We start from the raw sequence: 23,602 nt of genomic DNA, 5'->3' as shown, positions 1-23,602 counted from the left end.
CGCTCCCAGCACGAAAATCCCTCGTTAATCAATACTTTGATTCGCGCACAGGAATTATCGATCGCCGTCGCCTCTTTTCTGCCATGCGAAAGATCTATTTTTACTTTTTCTCTCCCCGCTCGCTGGCTCTCCCTCGTTCCATCCTCTCCTCATTAGCACTGTGTGTGACACCTACACAGGGGCTTCGGGAGATGAATGGTCTAATCCCTGTGGGGAAGGAGTGAAATATTACATGGTGCGCTCACACATGCACGAACGCACACACACAATGAAGGGCGCATGAACACATTGTGTGGTACAGTACACATGCTTAAATACACACTCGCACACACACACACATGCCTTGGTCTTGACAGCTCTGGTAAAAGGAGATAGATTAATGGAGGAAGCGGCCTGCTGCAAAGCCTCTCAGAATGACAACAGGCAGATGAAGCTCTATTCACTGGACTGAGTGTCACCACACGCACACACGCAGATATGTACAGCATATACACCTGGGATCAATGAGCAGAACGCATAAGATCTTATTGTTTGTGCGTCATTGTGATGTCAGAGCACCCGGGCGTGTCGCTCTGCTTACGCTCTCACTTCTACACCTGGTGGGGAGCAATGGGTGTCAAGTGTTCAGAAGCACCTATTGTACATTTATGGTTAGCTTAGACACACATACACATCATCATGAAATAGGTCACAGCCATATTGGATCCAGAAGTGATCAATAACGAACAAATAAGTGACAATTAAAGGTGGGGAGCTGATGTTCAGTGAGGTGTGTGGGTGTGGGTGTTTGATGCCAACCGCACAGGGGCATGTGGAGGGCACGGGCTGGGTGGTGCCAGTGCAGGGCGCCAAGAAGGAAACCATAAACCGTGATTGTGATGTCCAAACAAGGAGTCACGGATGGGTGAGGGGTGTGATGGAGGTTATGTGGATAAGCCACGCTTCCAAAATCTCATGAATGAAATGACTGACAGCAGACCTATACAAAGCTCACCCCCAAGGGCCAAATGTGTTCCAGCGGGGTTCAGAGCACATGTTGACAGGAGAATGTATTCGAAATGCTGCAACAATCGCCTTGAGGCAAGGAGTTAATACAGTAAACTCTCAATATTACTGTGGCAAACAAGCATCTCTTGGTTTTAAAGCTTCATGTTCTGACATGACTTTGACTTTCCAAAGATTTACAGTAAAAATCCTCAATCAGTGTTTTTCCACAGTAATTTCAGAGACTTACTTAACCTACATTAATTGATAGAGGCCATAATACAAATGCATCATCAGGAAATCCATGAATTTAATTTCTACAGCTTGCAAAGGTTAAAAGACTCATTCCACATTCTGGGAAATCACTCAGAGAGTGAGACGAGAAGGCTGACACGTCTACTGAATATGAAACTACGGTCAGCAGCAAGTTAACTTAACATAAAGCCTGGAAATGGGGAAAAAGCTACCCTGGCTCTTTCCAAAGATAAAGAACTCACTGATTAACACATTGTATATCATTTATTTAATCCGTACTAAAACCAAAGTGTAAAAATGACAAATTGTGGAAGTCACTGTGCTCGGCCAAGAAATCGTCTGGCAAATAACCTTCCATAAAACATTTAAGACTTCAGCTCCAGCTCACAGATCCACAAAAGCCAAGAACTGTCGTGCTTGCTCCTCAAGATACACGCAGCTAATTTTCTCATGATGAGGGGTTCAATTATGTCATTTTGTCAAGAACACGGGACAACTGTGGAGAACATGAAAATGAATGTCTGGTTCATTTGACTTATGTCGTCAGAGCAGACAGCCTTGGTTTATGGGGACCAAAGACGAGAGGCTGACCAACTCCCATCTCTCTGCTTCAGCCAGCAGCTGCTCAAATAAAGCTTATTATAATGGCGCAGGTAAACACATTATTAAGGCCATCCAGTCTGCCGTGAGACTTGCAAGCCTGTCAGAAAAAAACAGAAGTTAAAAAAAATGCTACCAGCACCTCCAAAGCTCACTAATTAACATGGTATATGCTGTTTGTTTAATTTGTACATTTGTCATATTTAACAGGTAAATATCAAAGTTCAATCTTCTCATCAAAGACTTGGCAAGAAAGGGAAAGTTTTATACCACTGTATGAAATAACATACAGCTGTGAATAACTAAATAAAGGCAAAAGGTCATGTTTTTAAGCATACAATGCTGTCCTTTGCTGTGCAAGCTCCAAGCAGCCCTGATAACCCTGTTTAATTATGTGAAATAAGCATTGGACTCTCCTCACATTGTTGCCACGCCATCATCGGCCTCGAGTTCGGACATGCTCTGATGCTCTTCTATGAGGCTGACATTGTCGAGCACCGGGCCTAATAGCACCGCAGTAAACAGCAGCTTGGCCGACAGCGTGTTCCCTTCCATCAATCACTCCAGCTCACCTGATCGGCCTCCAGCGCTCTTGGTCCACTTCCACACACACCGCGGCGGTGCCAGCACCATTACCCACTTCAACAATGACCCCCTTGTACGCTAACAGTTGGCCATTGGAGCTGATTAAACTTTTAAATGTCATTTAATAGAAGCGTAATGTTGCTCCGATGCGTCTGTCAGCAGCTCGAGGGGGGTAAAAGGATACCTGGTCACCCTCCCGGTGTGTCACACTGCCTGCTAAATTCCTCAGCTGGCCAGTCATCACCCTCAGTGTGGGATGATGGTGATGAGAGTGAATGTGACCTGGACTTTAAGGGGACACGAGGCAGCAGCGCCTCTGAACCTGCCACCTCTTTGTTTGACCCTCTTACCGCTGGCTGGAGTTTCTCAAGGTGCTCGTGTTAAACATGAGCGAGAACGGGAGACAGAGCCCGGCTGGTTCTGCGATACAGGGAGGCCATTTTAGTTCAGCACAATGTCAACGAGCGAACAATGGCTTCTCTGTTTGAGAGTTTGTTTGTTTGGCGACCTTTAGCTGCGACTCAGCAACTGATAATGGCATTTGTCCCACACCAGTGGTGGATTGTGGGTATTTCTGTGTAACCTCACATTCTTAGGAAATTTCAGTGGTCTGCCTTCGTCATCATTCTGGACCAGGGTCACATTTTCTCAGCGTGCTGCCCCGAGTTAGCTGTTAATTTGACGTCCTTGACTCTGGCCCAGCTGTACCACTGAGTGGCAGGGTCGCCTCCTGTTGCAAGCTGCCAGAAACACAGATTTATTCCAGACAGCACTGATGTGCTACACTGCTTCCTGAATGTTGACCGGATCTCATTAAGCCGTTCCCAAAAGCTGAAGTTGATGTTTGGGCTGCCAGTGCGACCTGCCCTGACACCAGATGTTCTCATGACCTTTAAATGATATAATTCCACTGTGCCACCACAAGTCGCATCTTAAATCACGCTTAAATCGCTCTCTCTCTCCACTCTTAACAGGAAATACTCCCACAGATGAAAAGATAGTGGGTGTGGCAGGCTTTGTGCAGTGCCTACAGTCCTGATCATTTTCTCTGCAGTGTTGATGCAAGGTCCACTTTCATCTTTCTGTAGATGTTTCATAAATTTTGAATACTGATAGGAAAAAGACTGTCGTAGTTTTGATCTCTTTACCCACCCTCAGAACCTTTAAGGAGTGAGTGGATGCGTGCACGTGTTTGCAGGTTTGCGCGTGAGTTTGCAAGTGCTTTTTTAAAAAGCAAAGGATCACAAGTGCATGCCTGCGTGTTGCATTCATGGCATTGTGCAGCTGCGTGCGTATCCTTTGAAGCAATGTGTGTCTACGAAGGGGAGCTTGATTGACAGCGAAAGAGCGGGTGCCTAGCCGTGCCTGTGGTCGAGGCAGGCTGTGGGAGATGGAGGGTGTTAAGTCGTCAGTATGAGGCATATGTCAGAGATCAGTGCTGGACTGTGGAGATCACTGAGATGAGAAGGGAGGAAGGGCGCTGGGGGTTGAGAGAGACAGAGATTACTGGGGGCTTGATGCCTTGACCACAGGCAGAATGGCTGCTCACCACACACACACACACACACACATTCACATCTCTCCTATTACGTCGTCCTCACAAGCATTGGATACAGATCCCCAGCCCTCCAGAGGCTGCATGCAAAGCCTCATGTTAATGAGATTGTCTTCCTCTCTAGGTGGAAGTGTGCGCTCCTTTGTCTCCAGAATAATGACAGGGGGAATAAGAGCCTGACTCTTGAACCTCTTCAAGCTCTTAAGTGTCTGCAACTGAAGGAAAACAGAGTGGTGGGGCTTAAAGTCAGCCAAGCAGATGTGCTCTGATAATGTTCTGTGCAGCTCGCCTGACTGTTGTCCCAGACAAAACACCTCACTGATGTCAGTACGTGTGAAGGACTTGATGGGTTCAGTGCCTCATTATGTACGACATCTCCCAAGTTTCAAAATCCTTTTGTCACTAACAAATTGCTGTTGAAATAAGCCTCTGATTATAGTTTTCGTTTTATGTTAATGTTCACCTTGCTGAAGTGCCCTTGACCAAAGGTGTTTTTGTGATCTCTCTAAGGTCTAGTCTGAGCAAAATTCTATTTTTCTGAGGGTGAACCCAACATCTAAATACAGTATATTCCACAAACCATGCTGCATGATTTTCCAGCAACATCACATGACCCTCTCTTTCACTGTGTGAGCCGTATGCTAAATGCACTGTTGCAAACCTCTATACGCCAGGGTGCAACTACTGGGCAGCAGAACAAGCTATAAACACATGATTGACATATTTTCACATTATAAAGTTAATATGACAAGCATGCTAGCAAACAGTTGGCTATTGCTTCCACGTTACACAAAGCAATATTAGCATTCATGTTGCTAATTTGGTCTATTTGTTGTTTGGTGCAGGTAGCATACAACGGGTTTAATTATAGGTTTTTCATTGGAAAAACAGCTATCTGCTGCAGCCTGAAACAAGGCCGATAAGAGTGGGGAGACTGAACAAAAGTTGCAGGCAGTACAACCAAAATTAGCTGAAAAACACTCAAATGGACCACTGAGCTGAGGGAAACTGCAGTCGGGTGATAGTTATTTGAGGGTTCATCACACCATTTGACAGTCATTTGATCCAATGTTGATATCAAAATATTGATTAGCACAGCTTTAAAAGATGAAGAAGCAAGTGGAGCCAAGTTTGCAGTTATGAAAAACAGGTCACAGATGGGGCTGGGATACAGCATGCTGCTCTATTGATGATGACTGGGAAGGACTTTGTAGATTCTAGACTGACTACTTGAGCGGCTACATCCAAATGTGCTGAAAAATAAGTTCAGAGCTTTTATCAAAGTCATGTGAAGCAGCTATATAATTGTTTCCCCAGGCGCTGCACTATGGCTGCCCACTGCTCCTCAGGGATGGGTTAAATGCAGAGAACAAATCTCACTACGTACTGAACGTGATTGTATGTGACAATAAACAACCTTCTTCTCCTTAATAGCATTATGACAGCTCCTTGGTGTATGATTTGCTGCTATGGGTGATTATTCATGCTCTAAATCAACACAACACTAAAATGAATCTTAAGAAAGTGGGCTTTAATTATCGTTGGGCATATTTTCATCCTTGCATCTAATAGCAGAATCTGGGTGGGCAGAATGGCTGAATATAACTCTCCACTCCCTCAACAACTGTCTAACTGGCCGGAGTGCAACATTCTGCTGCTCTTAGGCGTGAGTGTCTAACTCTTTGAACATGAAGCAGTGCTGACAAAGTGCATGCATGCTCAGCGGAACCGTTCTTTGAATAAATAAATGATTAAAAAAACACTGTCCAGGATCACACTAATAACACATCTGCAGTGTGTTTGTTTTTATATTTGTGGTTAGCCACTGTCGCACTGTAATGTGCACCACCATTGTGTGCCATGCAAAGGTAATTCCTATCACTGCTGTTCTCTGTGTCCAGATATTATTGGTTCTTTGAAAGAAAGAGTATGCGGAGTAGGTAGCGATAAGAATAGCTGTTTTATTGTGTGCCACTGCCTTGGCCCCTAATACTGAATGTGTTATCTGAGGGTGCAGCATGCCACACTAAGCTATGTGCATGTGACGCATGGCTGAGCAGCATTCCTCCTCCTGAGTGCATCGCGGGGCAGAGATAGTAGGAAGGCAAAGCAGTCTGACTGCTGACAGAGAGGGAAAGAGGAGCGAGAGCCAGAGAGATGGAGGGAGAGAGCAACACTGGGAACATGGAGTTAAGTGGAATGAAGTACCCTTTGTTGCAGATAAGATCATTCTGCTTCCCTGGCCGGCGTCACTCAAGCTATTTGAGCACAATGAATGTAACCGATTATGTCGTTGGCAGACCACAAAATACCTCACCGACGAGCAGATAAACACTGGTCCAAGAAATAACAGACTGGAATTCTTCTTTTCTCTCTTGTGCATTCATGGTTTTAATTTTATTTCATAAATAGGAGTGAGTTGCGTATGACCTGCCAGTACGCTGACAGGATGAGGAGACACCAAGGCATCATAGGAAATGTAGTCCACACTAGAGAGTGTTGCGGAAGAAGAGGCTAAATGATGGGTCTAGGGCCTCTGTGTTCAGGGGGTCGCCCAACTTCCAGCAAGGTTCATAGGCCCCTGGTCCTGGGGTCTTCTGTGGAATACACAGACACAGATACACAAAAACATACAGATATTTTTTCATTATGTCACAACTTTTAAACACAGAAATGGGGGAACCCTTACATGCTAATATATTGTCAATCACAAAGAATATACAGAACATGTTCTGAAGCACTGAAGCCACCGGGTCTGCGCTCCATTCTTCTCTGTATATTTTCGTTGCTGCATCCTCTTGTGTGATGCTGTGATGTTCCACGGCATGGCATGTTCTAGTTGCACAAATCATAACTTATCTCTTCAAGCTTTAATGAATTTCCATTAAAGCTATGGTAAGATTATCAAAATTGAAACATTAGTATATCACATTTTTGCTCTTTCAACAAGAATTGAAATACCATATTGCCAGCTGAGAGGGCATAACACTGTGAAAAGTATACATTTATAGTATTACACTAATGACGGACAGCAAGAAACCAGCCACACTAATAACAATATCACATTGGTCATGTTCAAAGATAACCTGTGAGCATCTATAGAGGAGATGTAGCTCAACGGGAAGTACTGGACTTACTGAGTGCACATAGTGGAGCCGTGGCAATGTGGATTTGAAGCAGGAAGTGATGCCTTTCACTGGTCTGGTCTGTGGACTATAGTGGCATGGACCAGGTCCCTCCTTCTAAGGTGGTCAGAGATGAAAGATATTATTGATTAATAAATTGATTTATCAATTTGTGATCAAGCTGTAGACCAAGGCTAGCATGTAATCCTTAACACGTGAGCACACAAAGGGTTTCTTACCTTTGGTCAGCTAAGAAACTCCATTTTTTTTCACCAACATCTTTATCGAAAAAGTCAGTAAGCAGCTTGTAACAAGTAGTTTGTTTATTGGACAGAGGTTTGGTAGCACAGCAAGTTAACACTGGCTAGATTAAACCTAAGATAATCATGCTATACCTCAACCTCAATATGCTGTAGGCTGAGGCTAGCATGTAACCATTAATACATAATCACAAATATGGTTTATCCCCTTTGATCAGGTAGGAAACCTGTAGAGGAAATGCTCTCTTCTCTATTTTTGCCCCCTTTTCAACATTAGTTTTATTGAAAATGTCAGTAGCGTGTAGCGATTAGCTTGTATATTCCAGTCAGATCCAGAGTGACGGAAGTGCTTCAGAGTGGCTGAGCAGAATCCACGGTGCTACTAGCAGAATGGTATGGTGATAAATTGTCTGCTGGCACTTCGGGGGGCTTCTGTACTGCAAAGCTGGTTGTTCTCATATCTCCACCGTGGAAAGCAGTGTCATCAGTGTATGTAGTTACTGACGCCAACGCTGTTACCAATGCAGATAAGCTAGTGATGTCCGGACACACAAATCCAATCTGATCACTTGCAAATAACAATGCGAAGAGTCTCTCCTAAAGATCTAATTTGAAAAACAAATTTGATTTGCCTGCAGTCTGAACAAAGCCTTACTTAAGGACACACAGCTAAATATGTGCAGATGTCTTCATTTTATCTGGCTAACATCATGTTATCCTTGATTGGTACAAGCAACTTTGAAGAACAAAGCCCTGTTCTCTCAGAATAGAATGTGGACCTTGATTTTTATGGTGTCATTTTTATGTTCATATGGGTTCAAATGGCACTAACTAGACTCTAATCAAATCACCCCAAACCTGGTGGTGTAAGCATGCACTAAGGCTTGTATTATATTCATGTACTGTAATTCATGACCTCTAATGTTTTGGAGCCAAATGAGAGATAAATTGTTTCTCACGTGGATCTACAATATAAGCTAATGGAAACCCATTGTTATGCCATGCTGATACTCAAGTCATCTGAAGGATGCACCAACATGTGCGCCAGATCTATTTCAGGGTCCCCCTCCCATCTCTTTAAGACCCGTAGCATGACATATGGATTGACTGCTGTCTTTCTGGCCTTTGCCAGTCTCTTGTTGTGTTATATTTTTTTCACCTGTGTGATCTGTGTTTAGAGTTTGTTTCCGTCAAAACTTGGTCTCTCTACCGCCTCTCTCTCTCTCCTTGCCTTTCACTTCTCCTTTCCTCTTACCCACTAACACACATACTGGTCATCACCAGCGGCGTGCCATGCAGAAATAGCATCCACCCCCCTCCATCCTCCTTCTCAGACATAAAACTGTCTCCCTGTCCCTGAACACAGGACCAGCCTTTCATTTTCAGCTGCTCTTCTGACAGAGAAAGACAGGAACGTGTCTTTTCCTCTCTGCTGCTTGAAGCAATGGCTGCTACCGTTACTGTTCTATTGTCTGTAGGTACAATGCAAACCTTATCTGGAGGCTCGAGACAAGAACAGGACAGACAGCTGCATGGCAGTTAAACCCCAACTTTATTTTGCAAAAGTACAAGACAGGACAACATAAACAAGGTTCCTACCCACATAGTTCACGTAATATTACATCACCGTTCTAGATAAAAGAATTTTCTTGTGGGGATTCATGAATAAACATAAATAACAAGCATTTTGGAAAGGTCTTTACTTTCCTCCATATACCGTAACATATATAACAATTCTATAATTCAAGTATTATCAAAATCAATACTGGTAAGAACACATGGCTTTTCCTAACTTTTAACATAATGCTCAGCTATGAAACAATGTCAGCATATGCTTCTGTTAACACCTAGAACAGAAAAAAAAAATCTTTTCAACAATCATCTGTTCTCCAGATAGTTGTCCCTTTTTTCCTATGAGGAATGGAGTAGACTAGTGTGGGGATCATTCTATTGTTCACTCAGTTTCTTCCTCTATTAACAAGGTTTTCAGGTACACTTGAGGCTTTCTGATTCTGGCAGGAAAAGTCTGCTGACCGGAGTCACACTGGACTTCAGGTGGGACAGGTGTACTTAAAGCATCAGGTACAGAGATTTTGGGTGCTGTCTCAGTTAAGCTGGTAAGGTAAAGTATGGTATTTGTTTCTTCCCATGGTGCCCCTGGGTGTCTTGATGGTGTGGGACCTTGATGTGCCTACAGTAGGCACCACTGTGCCTCTCTCAAGCATATCTTTGACTGTATCCATTCGCCAGAGGAGCAGTGCGGTATGCCATGAGAGTGAGAAAAGGATCACTGGATTTCTGTCTTTACAGGCCTCTCAGCCTCCCTGTTTCTCTGTGGGAAATTTGGACTGGATCTTGTGCACTCTAAAGGACTGGGATGCAAACTGCTGTCTGTTGTCCAAGCGCACCACTTCTGGTATTCCATACATGCATAGATCAACTTGAAATTCTGAATCACTGCTTCCAATGTTGTGGATGTTAATTTGGCCACTTCAGATCACCTTTAACAAAGATTGTCCACAATGACAAGTAATGTTTGTTTTCCGACTGAAACAGATCTGCTCATTCAGCAGACCATGGCCTTGATGGGAACTCTCTTCTCTCGCGGCTAGTTCTATATCATTTTTGGCAACTCTCTGCTATGGCTTGGCCACAATGACTGTTTAGCTCTCTCTGCATTTGGTTATTCACAGATGGTCCTTGTGCAGCACGTCTGCTCTGAGTGATGTGAGGATTACTATTCTGATGCCATGCAGTAGCATACCATTTTGAACCATGATCTCACCTGAGAATGGCAGATAGGGCTTAAATACTATGTCAATCAAACACTCCTCGAATTGAGAACTTGCCTGGTCGTCCTTCCACGCAGTAATGATGATGATGTCATCATCCTTGTGTGACTGGATTTCTCTGTGTCTCTTTTGCATAGCAGGCAGGCTTGCCATGACAGAGTCAACAAACAAGCAACCTCTTGCAGCCCGTCTGCTGTGTTGCCGAAATGGAGCTCTGGTCAGCACATTCACAATTGCAATGTCTTTGCCAGCCACATGTGATATAGTTAAGAAAATGACATTAGTCATAGGTGTAGATGTTGTATGCATAGAGGGAGTTCATCTAAGTTATTTTAGCCTAGCAGAGGAACCAGAGCCTTGTGATCAGTCTCCATGTGGAAACCTAATGAGGAATTCTGCAAACCTTTCACAGGCCCATATTGAGGCCAGCACCTCCTTCTCAGTCTTGGCGTATCTCTGTTCGATGCTGCTGATGGCTTTAAAATCATGCACCATTGGTTTCCATTCTGTATCTGTTTGCCACTAGAGAAGCACAGTGCCCATCTCGTATGAGGACGAATTGGCAGCGACAATAAACTTCAGCATTTGTATCATATACTAGTCCTGGGGGTGTCATCAGTTCTTCACTGATGCTTCAAGGTCTTTCACATGTAGGCAGTTTTTTCAATGGGTCTCTGACCTTCAATGCCTCGATGACCTGGAACTTTATCCTGGTCTTCTGAACTCACACTTGTCGTTTAGTATCACTCCTGCCTGCTGCAGTCATTATAGCATCTGACACAGAACGCTTCCCAGGCCTTCCGGGATACAGTTTCTGGAAGTTTTCTGGTGCCAATGAGATTCCAAAGCACAGATGGCTGTAACAATACCACATGAATGGAGTTATGAAGGTGGTTAGCAGAGAGGACACCTTGGAAAATGGAATCTACCAAAATTTTGTGTTGCCATTTAGCTTTGAAAGCAGTTCCAGCAAAGCGTCCTAAGGTGTGTTAAACTGAGGGAAGCTGATGCTCCTCTCTAATTGTTCTGCTTAGTAGGGTCAGTGCATATTCTCACCCTACCCATGTGCTTGGACACCACCATCATAGATCCTCCTCCACCTCTGGGATGACTCTAACCTCTGGTAGAAGTGGAAACAGAGTGGGCCTTGGGAGGACAAAAGGCTGTGTTCCTGGCTTCAGCACAATGATGTACTCACCCTACATTTTCCTAGTCCACAGAAAAGCTTTGGGAACTCCTATTTTAAAGCCTATTTGGAGCCCAGACTGAAGTTATCCAGACTGGCAACTAACTGCATTGGTATGGCAGCCAGTCGTTGCATGAGATAAATGTCCTGCTTGGTGTACTTATTCTTCTTGATGAACATGCCAGTGAACTTGCCTTACACGTTCAGAGGCATCCTTCCTGGCCACTGCAGAACCTTTGTTGGTGTCACCAGCTTCCCAAACTAGCTCCAGGAGGAAAGTGTTTGTGGGACTGCAGTGACATCCACTCCAATGCCGATTTTGAACAGTGTGTCGTAGTTGTTCACATTTATGTTCGTCATCCATGGCCTGCCTTTTGTATCAGCAGACAGTGAGCCAGAGTTTTGTTTTGGACACTCTTGCATAATGTCTAGGTATGTCACTTTCGGCTAATTTTGCTAATTATTTGGCACCCACTAACTGGTCACTAACCAGCTAATTCTGAGCTGAGGAGCACTCTGGACTGCACCTCCCAGTCAGCTCTTATGAAGTGACAGGTAGTTTTGATGGAGCTTTCATTTGTGAGACCTGTCCAACTGCTAGTTGTCTGCTCTGATTAGCTTGACTTCTAGCTCAGGATGAGCTCAATCTTTGCTCAAAAGTGTTTTTCAATGCACTACACAATAGCTTTTTTGTTAAGATTTTAATTTTCACATTTGACATCAAGTTCTATCGTCTATAAGTACAATGAAAACCTTATCTGGAGGCTCAACACAAGAATGTGACAGACAGCTGTGTGCCAGTTAAACTCTAAATTTATTGCGTCCCCCTTGCAACACAGTACAACACGAAGAGGGTTCATAGCCACATATTTCATCTAATACACAGATCCATGCCATTTGATCCAAGTTGCGGACAGAAGTTAATTTTATCCTCGGCAACAGGCCTGCTGGACCCCACTCACTTGTCTGATGCTCCCAGAGGTGCTAATGCAGGTGTATTTCACGAGAGCCAGTGGACAGTGAACCTCTCTCATGTGTGTGTGAGTGTGTTCGAGCCAAAGCACTTGGCCTACTTTCCTACTGTGGCACATTAGAAACATTCTCCTGTGTGGCATAGGTAACTGACACATGCTGTGAATTTCTGTGAAACTTTAAAACTTTGACCTGTTTTTGATTGGTGAATCCAAGACCTCGCTGTACAGTACTACTTAAATCAACTGGAAACCTAGACTTTTTGTACAGAAACGTCATGAGGTGAAATTAATACAGCACAATCTTGATATTCATGATTTTGGAAAAGATAACAGGGAGGCTGGTTTGCCTCCATAAACATGAAAGAAAATTCCAAAGGTTTTTTTTCCCAGCAAACAAAAAAGTGCTACAGCCACGCTAGTGGCTCTGTGAGCCTGTACTTAGGCACAGTGGAGCTTTGAGCTAAATGTTAACATCAGCATGCTAACATGCACCCAACCAGGTATAGTATTTACCACTTCATTTCAGTTAAGCTTCTTAGCATGGTAGCATTAGTACTAAATGCTAAGTGCCAGACATAATATTTAGATTTTTAGCTGAAACATTTTGATCCCAGTTGGGGGCTCATTTAAGACATGACAATTCATGCTGGGGGGACTATGAATGTCTGCACTGAACTTCATAGTAATCGATCCAATAATTGTTCTAGTTCACTCAAAAACACAAATTTCAACTTCATGGTGGAGACAGAGTCAAGGGATCACTAAAGTTATTCATCCTTTTCAATCATCCTCTGGGGACCATGAATGTCAATACAAAATTTCATAACAATCCATCCAGTTGTTGTTGCAATATTTCAGTTGGGACCAAAGTGGTCCAACATTGCAATCAATAGAGCCATGCTGCTAGTGTCAGCAAGTTTCCGGAATCACTTATGCGCTACAGCAATAGAGAGGATGACATTCAGTCATATGAAAGTGTCTGGAATAGAATTATGACTTTAATTCAAACAGGTTTGTATCTCAAGGGAGGATTTGTTCCTTCTGAGCAGCACGTGCAGTCGATATACGCAACATGTAAATCTAGGACACACAGTTGCCCCAGGATGGATAAATTAAGTCAAATCAGAAAAAAAAGAGAATATATTGTATACATTTTTGTTGTGTTCCCAAACATCCTCAGTTCACTAGAGGTTTTTCTTTGGATGTGTGGAAATTTGTTTCATTTTAATCTGCGCTAAGAGGCGAGGCTCAGAGAAATCTGAAATTCTTGTCTCCTGTCTCTGGATGGACCAAGAGATCCCAGTGTAAACCATCAAGACACAATTCTGATGTGCTAATGTCTGTCCACCTCCATCGGGTCAGCTGTGTGAATGATCTGTGCTTTCAGTTAACTTCGCTGCAGGATTTGTGTAGCTACTTAACCTTTGACAATAAACTTGTCTTAGAGTCACTGTGACACCACGAACAGCAGAAAACTGCTCCCAACTCTGCAGTAATAACACCCTCAGGATTTCTTAGCGCCTTTCCTTCTCTGTCAACACTCAGCAGCTGCCAGCATGGCTCAAATATCCATCAGCTACCAGCATGGACACACAGCTAAAAGGCAGCAACACTCTGCAATATGAACCAAGGCTGACTGGTCAGCTAGTACAGTGCCACAGCAGGCCCTCAAATGGGGCAAATGATGCAATCAGACAGCCTGTGGGTCAGTTTTCTGTGACCCTTGTGGTTGTCATATCTAGCTCCTGTACAGCACATCCCAGGTCCACTTTAGGTCATAGCTTGTAACCAAAACCTATTGAAAGTGTATTGTAATGAAGCCTTTTTGTGGGCAATGGAAAAACTGAATGGTCCTAATAACTAGTCTTGGTGACTGGATACTTACAGGTGGAAAGCTGATCCGCTGCACAGTCGACCGAAACATCACATGCCTGCAAGAAGAGGAGAGAAGAGAGTGGGGGGAGTGTCTGTCAAAAAAAAAGGAAAATAAAAGAGAATAGTGAGGAGAACAATGAGGGATGAAAAGAAAAGAAAAGGACTTGCATGATCACAGCAAAGAAAATGAGAGAGCAGGTTGGTGATTGCTCCTCCATCTTTGTGCTGTGAGGAGATGAGAGAGGGAAGGAGAAGTTGTGTGAGGAGGAAGGATTCAGCAATCAAGGGATGATTCATGGCTTGTCTGCTCGGCTGTGATCTGAGAGTTAAAGAGAGGCTGTTTGTCGAGTGCTTACTTGCAGGGAATCTTCTCCACTGGTTTTGCTGTCACATTGTAGTCGCATGGTGAAGTGTTTATATGCTGGAACAGGGAATGAAGATAAAAAGTGTTTAAACATATATGACAAATCACCATGAGTTTGCTTTTTTGTCTGCCGTGTCACATCGCCAACAGCTGACTCCAGTTTCTAACACATCTTCTGTCGTCAGAAGTCAGTGAGTCTGCTGCAGGCACATTTTGAAGAACACCTACTGTATTTTTTAGCAAAGTGCTGTGATGATGTGTCAAATACACTCATGAAAACATAACAATTCATAAATAATGCTTAAGAACCACATAATGTGTAGAGGGCAATGAGTCAACAACAGTTCATGCCAGTTATAATGTTACAAATACTAGTAGCTTTTTGCCATTAATGAAATACTGTTACATGATTTACAACAGTTGATCCCTCCACCCAGTACTTCTGCAAGACAAGACTCTACGAAGTCACTGCTTTTGGCTTCTGTTCGCCAACAAACAGCCAGAGCATACTCCCCATAAAACCACGAATTACTGCTTGTGTACAATTTGTGTCAAGCTTGTGTTAATAAGGCAGTTTTAGAGGTTTTAGTGGGTGTATTTGTACTTGCAAGAAAGCCCAGTCTTTATGCTATGCTAAGCTAATGACCCTGTTGCTTTAGCTCCATACTTAAAGGTAACCACTGGTGAAAAACCCCACAGGGCACCTTTAATGCACAGACATGAGAGCGCTACTCAACTTCTTATCCAGCTCTCAGAAAGAAACCAAATAAGTTCATTTCCCCAAATTGTGAACTATCCCTTTAATATGTGGTTAACTGCATGTGCTGACAGGATCAGCAAAGGTCATGTCTGAACCCACCTTGTCCCTGACGCCCAGGGTGACGATGTCAGGCCGTGGGCAGTTTTTGAAAGAGTATGAAGCCTGGTGCGTCAGGACTTCCTGGATGGAGTCGTTGTAGTCATACGCCCCGGGTAGAAGCAAATCCCCCTTACGTACGCCCAGAGTTTGGGCTTTTCTGCCCACGCCTTTGAACCCATAGGTCTTCCTCACCGGGTTCAGCTCAGCCTCTTCGATGAAGTCGCGGATGTGATAGTTACCTGGGCTGGGTGTGTCCTGGACGAAGGCGAGAGGAGAGGGGTTTAGGCAATGTGTTACCACATGGCGTGGGGCTCGGATAAAGGCTTTTCTGTATTGCTAGCATTATGTAGCACTGCTATAAGTAGTTAAATTCTTTATGAAGGCATTTTTATAAGTATCCAAACACAACTGTTAACTTCAGGCTTTTGTGTTATGCTGTTTCTCGCTCAGATGTATTAAAAGCTATGTTTGCTGTTCATTTCCAAAGAATAATTGTCAAGCCACCTAGCGTATTGTTCACAGTGTAGGACACATTCATAGGAAGACGTAGGCAGCTGATTAACAATTGAGCATGAGAGCTGGGATCACATTAAGATAAAGTGATAATTAATTAATCCTGTGCATTACCATGAATGCACTGTAAGGCACTTAAGGACTGGGCTCGCAGTAGTTTAAGTGTATGAATTTATCTCTGGCATACAGCACACTTTGGACACAGACAATGGGACAGTGGTATGCAATAAAAGCCATTAACTGAAAGCGCAGCGTATGCACACATATGCTAATGAGCGACTTTTAATTGACATGCCAGTGGCACAGAAGCCGAGGTAGCAGCTTGTCTTCCACGGACTGGCTATGAAACCTTGCTGCAGTATGACACCTACTTTCAGTGTTCCCAGCCACCAGCTCCCCCGGCCACACAGATCCACCTTGTCATCACCCTGCAGATAAGAACAGGATACAAGCCAAGACACAGTAGATAGTTTCTGCTATGACGACTTTGCTATGCCAACAATGTGTTGATGCATCTCCGCATGTATCATCCTGTGCAGAGTTTTGAGGGCTTTAAAGAGCCTTACCTTATCTGTTCTATTAACACCCCTGGACATGTCACTGACTTTCGAGAGATGGCTTTGTTTTTCCATGTGGTAGTATACCGCATCGTACTCATTGTGGTTCACTTCCTGCTTGACTGGAGATCCAGTGACACCTGACCACCATTAAAACGGCAACTGTTACTATAGCAGCGACTCCACTATCGATCAATTTTTCAACAAGCCGGCCTGCTGGAGGTCTAAATTTAGACTCACTGTCCAGTTTGACTGAGAGTAAGACACAATGGCAAGCCAGCACCAAGGTTAGTCCTCCTTGTCATCATCCACCATCATGTGATATTATACTGGGGATACTGGGATATTGATTAGATTATAGAAATCAAAAGTTGCCATTACAGTGCAAATTGAAATCCATTACAAGACAAAACAGGAACACGTCTCAACTTCCAAAATGTCTTTAATTTTTATGGAGGCAAACTTTTTCAACATAAAATACAATTCTGACCATTCTTTCATTCACACACACACACACACACACACACCTCAGTAGGGCAGAACTAAAGAGTCACCTGAAGAGAAAATCTCGCTCTGGGAGCAAAAGCACAACATTCAGTCTCGTTGCTAGGCTACATGGAACACATGGTTCGACAGAGCCAAGAATTCATGTTTACACTGCTTGTCAAGGAAGTCTCATGTGACCCGAAAGAACATGAGGAGACACACACACAGAAAACACATGGGCAGCCAAGGAGCCGTTGTCTGAGGTTGTTCTGTACCGCTTTCTTTCATCTGAGTACCTGATGGTACACAGCCACAGTGCATGAATGCAGAGGAGGGCCCAGACTAATCTAATATTACATGCGCTGTGTAATTAACAACTTTTTAAAAGTAGACTGTCATGACACTCTAAGTTTTTTTAAGTATTGTGATAATTGGTTTTGACAAGATGGGAGACACTTCATCATCAATTCACACCTGAAATTGCTGTGGGTTGTGGTGTTCGTTTTTGTTCAGTCTTGGAACTAGCACTAATTTTTAGCTACACACACGATTAAGAAAAATCCAATCAGGAGTCTTGTAAGTAAATTACCAATTTACATCAGTATATAAATTGTTACTTAATGCATTCTTGGAGTCTTCTAAATGTTTAAATGTACACCCACAGGGACCACTGAATGGGATGCATGACCGACTAAACCACAAACTGCAGCCCTTACTACTACTCCCAATAGACAGTCAAAACCATCACACACCTCTTTAAAACAATAAAATGAAATTTCCTAGTTTATAGCATTACAGAAAGTGTTAGTCCAGCCACTAGGATCAAGGACAAACTACATGCAGCTTGCATAGAATTCACACAAGAGGCATAGCAGAGGTCCACAATAGAGCTTTATTTTGTCATTCATCAAAATAACAAACTTAGTATCTCTGCAAGCTACTGTAACAAACTCAATCAGAAATTAATCAAAAGAAAAAAAAACAGGTACACCTCTATTTACACCATGGTTTCTGATGGACGATCGATCACCTGCACCGCATCATTGGGGGCAAACGCCAAATAAGACATGAGGCAGCTTCTACATGGTGCTGTGCTAACAGTAGCAGACAACACATGGCCTGTGTAGTCAGTATGGGAGCTGGACAGTACAAGGCTTATCCAATGATGAGTACCATTGTGTGTACTTCAAAATAGAAGCCTTTGATCCCACTCAGTGCTTTTATTTTAAATGACAATACAGATTTTATCTGAGCAAATCTGAACATTAAGAGGCATTGGCTGATGCTCCTCAGTGCTTTTGGGAATTAACAGGGGACACTTTAGATTTAAAATGGTAAACATTTCATATGTATTCTAAGCAACAAGAAAAAAAAAGATCCTATCAAAAACGGAGCATCCTGTTCTCAATACAAAAATGGGAATTATTACAGGGTATACAAACTCAAGGATCCATTATAACTGAGAAAACAAGACAATTTTCAAATCCGGGTAGATTGTAAATTTTATTGGAAAACAAAAATATACAACTTGGAATGGATTATTTGAGGCATGACCAGAGGTCATTTAAAAAAAAAATAAAAAGAAAGAAAAGTAAAAGTAGTGAGTAAAACATTAAAAAGCATGATAAGATTAGTCGTTTTCTGGTATATAGAACAGCAGATACAAAAAGAGTTTGTACGAGTACCTAGGAGATACACCCGTGTCATTTTTTTGCAGTAGTGCAATGCTGAGAGATTTCCATATATACTTTGTCCATAGTCCATGCAGAGTTTAAACTCCTCTACATTGTTTCCATGCCAACAGTGTTGCCAAGTGACAACCAGCTGACAGGTTTCCAATGTCGCCATGCGTGGAGGGGCCCCGAGCACACAAGACGGGAAGATTCGAAGTTCTCCGGCTCCCAGGGGCCTCCACAGGCATCTGGTTGTATGACCATTCCGTCACTCCAAAACACCATGACAGCAAAAGAAAGGGACATGGGGACAAGAGCCTATGCAGTTTACATGCAGTTCCTTTGGACAGCAGAAGGGGCAGGGACGAAGGGGGGCTATTAAGATTTTACAGATAAATTACACAAAGAAAAAAGGCAAATTATTTATATACGAAATCTGTACAAGGCCTTCACTTCGCCGTCATCATTTGTACGAACTCTGCAGGGAAGAGGGGGGAGAAAAAAAAAAAAGATTCAAATGAGTATCCGATGAGTAGCCCAAGCTGACTGAAAATATGAAATACAACATCCACAAACCTTCATAGTTGACCTGTCCATCTCCATCAATGTCTGCTTCTCTGATCATCTCATCCACTTCCTCATCAGTCAACTTCTCCCCAAGGTTTGTCATCACATGGCGCAGCTCAGCAGCACTGATGTATCCATTGCCATCCTAAAAATTTCATTAGTCTGTAAGTAAATTTTAAAAACTGATATATATATATACACACACACACACACACGGATGCACCCGTGTGTGTGTGAGAGACAGAGTACAGACAGCACTTACCTTGTCAAAGACCCGGAATGCTTCTCTGATCTCCTCCTCGCTGTCTGTGTCCTTCATCTTCCTGGCCATCATGGTCAGGAACTCTGGGAAGTCTATCGTTCCATTTCCTAAAGACAAAAAACAGACATTGATCAGGGATTTCCACCAAGCACATCAACATGTATGAGTGTGGTTGGCAGGTTTTAAACCAGATCTAGTTCTCACCATCAGCGTCCACCTCATTGATCATATCCTGCAGCTCTGCCTCTGTGGGGTTCTGGCCAAGAGAGCGCATGACTGTGCCCAGCTCTTTGGTGGTGATGGTGCCATCTCCATCCTTGTCAAAGAGCGAAAATGCCTCCTTGAACTCTGGTTGCATAAAAAAGTGGACGGGCTTCTTTAGTAAGGCAGAGGTGTCACAGCTACAGCTAGATATACACAAGAAAACTGATGATTACATTAAAAGTAAGTGCTATCAGTGCACCTTACATAGCAAACTCTTCATCTTATACTTCTGTCTGCCAATCACATTGACCCAAACCCTGAATTAGCTCAAGACTTAAATGGGCATTACATCACTCATGTTTCAGTTATAAACTAGCTACAGCATGCTGATGAACCCTTATGTTTTGAGTTCCAACTGCAATAGTTTTTGGCTAAACAAGGACAGCAACCACGAGACCAAGCAGTAGGGCAGTCAGGCTACATCAGCAGTGAATGACAGCCCGTGTGGTTTGGTGGAGCCGTGAGGGATGAGGAACGATGACACACTCATCAAGTGTGATGAGGCCAATGGGCAATGTGTAGTGGCATGCAGCAGCTTGTCAGCGTCATAAAAACTACAACCTGCCCTGCCATTTGCAGGGTCAAACACACAGGGCAACACCCCTTTTTGTTATGAGGAAAGGCCTGCTGTCTGCATCTACTGCAGGAAATGTTGGGGGGGGGGGGTGGGTGTCTAACTCCTCCATGCAGGACGTCACTGCAGCCGCTTCCTGCACTTTAAATTAGTTAATTTTCTCAAGTCAACAGAATATATTAGTGCATGGTGACATTATGTCATTTGCATCAAGTGACGATCAAAAAATTGCATGTCAGCAAAACATCAAGCAAGGGTTTCCCCACTAAAAGCTGGTACCATGAAATGCAGCAAGAGTATGATCAGCATATTGTAAAACCTAAGACCTAAACTGAGTCAACAGAAGCTGGAGGATATTCTCAGGGAAACCACTACAACTGTGCCATATTATAGACATTAACTGCATAACAAGTGGCCCTGAGCACATACTCTCAACAATGCCTTAAGAGACATTCGGTCTGCATGATTTGGATAACATCTAAGTCTCATCTTAATATACCAATATCATAAGCCCAAACTGCGAGTGAAATTGTTCTTGAGGCATTCTCTAATGCTCTAATCTAATGAGAACACACCCAGGGCAAAGGACATGTCATACAAAGCAAGTAAAAGGTGACTGCCAGCACCTCACCAGAGTATACAGCCCTTCCAGATTACATCATTTATTACATGGCAACCATGAAAATGCAAAGTTTTCCATGAGGGAGTCCTTCTGCGCTCCAGAGGCAGCAGGCAACAGTGGTTTCATTCATTCCTGTTTTATGACCTGTAGGCTGCCCTGTGGAATGCCTTAAAAGGCAAAAGTATAAATCCACTGCAAGGGATGCAAGGATCCATAACGCTGGCCACTTTGCAGGCTATGAGGAAAGTAGCGGATCAATGCAGCAAAGTCTTACCAGCAATCTGCTCCTCTGTAAGTTGATCAGCCTGTAAAATGCAAGATGAAGCAATTAATAACACTCCCAACAGCGTCAATATCAAGAACTACCCCATCCATCTCAGAACTTCATTGGTCGTCCGAATTCTTAACATTAAATTGATGGCCTCAAAGCTAAAGCCACGCATGTATTTAAAATGCTGAAAACACATCTTTCTGTAGCAATTACTTGGGAGGCTGTAATAGCCATGAGAACCGCTGTAACGTTACAACTACACAGAACGTTGACATTTTCGTGCCGTTTAGCCAAAAGCGTTGTTACTGAGGTTGGGAGAGAGTTAATACACGGGAATATTGTCAGACTAGGCGGGCCCTTCAAACGATAGATCTATCTAGCTACATCTGAGTGTTCAATGACGCCAACTTTGCCAAAGACAATGACTTACAATTTGGCGGTAAATGTTAGCTAGGGAAGCGCTAAAGTTAGCTAGCTACCGGCTCAGGTAATTATAGACCTTAGGACAAACACTGATGTTGTACACTTTCTGCAGAATGACTGACTAACGGTAATACAGCAGTCGTCACAACCGAGGCATCGATTGGGAACTAGTCATAACATTTCTTCTTACTCAGCGCCTGAGACAAGTATCAGACAAAATAGACAATGCCCGGGCAGTACTACAATTTAGCGAACCCAACATTAGCTAGAACGCTGCTGAGCTTGCAGAAGAGCAACATTATTAAGGAATTGACGGTGGTGCACTGTTTGAAGTGTAACCACGCTCATGTTACGCATATGGGTGATACTGCATTTATTCTGAACAACACAGCTTGAGCTAACGTTAGCTCTGTCTAACCAGCTAGCATTACCTAGCAACTAGCAAGCTGTCATTTATACGGCAGGGACTGCAGTAGTTACAGCACGCCGTTAACATTGGCTCAACTCAACCACTGGTGACGCTACGTTTTATTGCTATTAATTTCGCATATTTAAATAAAAATGACAACTGCTACGGCACTGCAACCGATTCTAGACTACACGAAAATTGCAATCCTGCTTTCCTTACCATTTGGATGAAGATAAAGCGGCTGGTTCACGACAAAATCCGTAACAAACCAAAGCCGACACGATGTTCCAGCAGACTAACAACCTCTACGAGCACACTGAGAACGAAGCAACTGGACTCGCCTTTAACGGCTATCCTCAACTCCTCCTCTTTTCAATATCAATCCGCCAACTTCCCTTTTCCTCAGTTACTAATTTAATTAATACGCATTTGTATAAATAACCCGCTACTCGTGAAAATCATAAAACAATTGCAATATACATGAACGACTGCTGTGACGTTTTTGACGTCTATATTATAAATTATATTGCGTATACCTGGTGGTCTATATGATGGCGTATGAATACTTTCTGCTACTCTGTAATGGGGCACAAGACGGAGCCGAAAGAAATCGCGCTCTCTGATTGGTGTGTTTGTACCTGCAATGCGTCACTCCCATGGTCTGCGCTGCCGCTGCATCTTGTCCATAGACATCCCAGTCAGTGCCACAGGCATAGCAGACAAGCTTGTTGCATAGTGTATACATATGGGCATCATCTTTCGGGAGACCAAATAAGATAGTTTTGATAAGTAATTAGCTACCAGGAGCATAGTTTGTTACTTGGAACTGGGGTATTACTGACCCAGTTTGTGCTTCCAGTCTGTATTTCTTATTGCTGCTGTTTTTCATTTGTGATTACATTAGTGTTTTCACTAGCACACTGGTACCCAGGCTTTTTAAATTGCTGCTACAAGGTTACCACAGAATGTAACAGGGTTTAGTGTGGCTTTTGAGTAAAATTTGTCTTGTCTGCTGAGCAAGTCTTCATCACAACAGTTTTATGTTTAATGAGATGCAGTGTCAGGGCTGAAGTGTTTGGGTGCAATAGTTGGTAAAAGGTAATAGTTTGTGCATGTGTGTGCGTATGTGTGTTGTCTCTGTGTGTGCACACTTAGATGTGTGATATGTCATTGGGTCTGTAGCAGGCGTTGCTGTCAGATGACTGTGGATTCTCAGGTCTAATTGTGCTGCTGGTGTGGATGAGAGTATCTGATAGCCTGATTGCTTATGCCTGACTGCTCCCCTGTCTCCCAGTTGCCACCTGTCTCTGGCCTGATCCCATGGGAGATGCTGGGGAGGGGATGGAGGAGGGTGGACAGGGATGTGCAAGGAGAAGGATTTGAAGAACCACTCAGAGAATGTACTAGAATCTCCTTGTCCCAAAACAGCCCCCCTTCCTCCCGATTCTATTGCCTCTGTTATTATTAGACACGGATGTCACACTATAAGTAGAGAGCAGGGATTGTGAAAAGCTCAATATCTCACATGTAGATGTAAGAAATGAGGATCCAAAGTGGTTCCCACTTC

At 43.3% G+C, this 23,602-nt stretch overlaps 2 protein-coding genes across 2 annotated transcripts; both read right to left on the bottom strand.

Annotated features, from left to right (window-relative positions):
- Positions 1–6,468: 6,468 nt before the first annotated feature.
- On the bottom strand, positions 6,469–16,523 carry stpg4 (sperm-tail PG-rich repeat containing 4). Its single transcript, XM_041948048.1, has 7 exons — positions 16,494–16,523; positions 16,299–16,355; positions 15,415–15,669; positions 14,548–14,612; positions 14,202–14,247; positions 7,117–7,221; positions 6,469–6,576 (listed from the first exon to the last, which is right to left on the bottom strand). The coding sequence occupies exons 1-7, from the start codon at positions 16,521–16,523 to the stop codon at positions 6,469–6,471; spliced, it is 666 nt and encodes a 221-aa protein (XP_041803982.1).
- Positions 16,524–17,843: 1,320 nt separating this feature from the next.
- Positions 17,844–22,367, bottom strand: calm2a (calmodulin 2a (phosphorylase kinase, delta)). Its single transcript, XM_041948230.1, has 6 exons — positions 22,255–22,367; positions 21,207–21,237; positions 19,677–19,820; positions 19,473–19,579; positions 19,220–19,355; positions 17,844–19,121 (listed from the first exon to the last, which is right to left on the bottom strand). The coding sequence occupies exons 1-6, from the start codon at positions 22,255–22,257 to the stop codon at positions 19,093–19,095; spliced, it is 450 nt and encodes a 149-aa protein (XP_041804164.1). The 5' UTR covers positions 22,258–22,367; the 3' UTR covers positions 17,844–19,092.
- Positions 22,368–23,602: the final 1,235 nt, after the last annotated feature.

Source organism: Chelmon rostratus, chromosome 11 (assembly GCF_017976325.1).
Source record: "Chelmon rostratus isolate fCheRos1 chromosome 11, fCheRos1.pri, whole genome shotgun sequence".
Lineage (NCBI taxonomy): Eukaryota > Metazoa > Chordata > Actinopteri > Chaetodontiformes > Chaetodontidae > Chelmon > Chelmon rostratus.
This window is presented reverse-complemented; position numbering and strand designations above follow the sequence as displayed.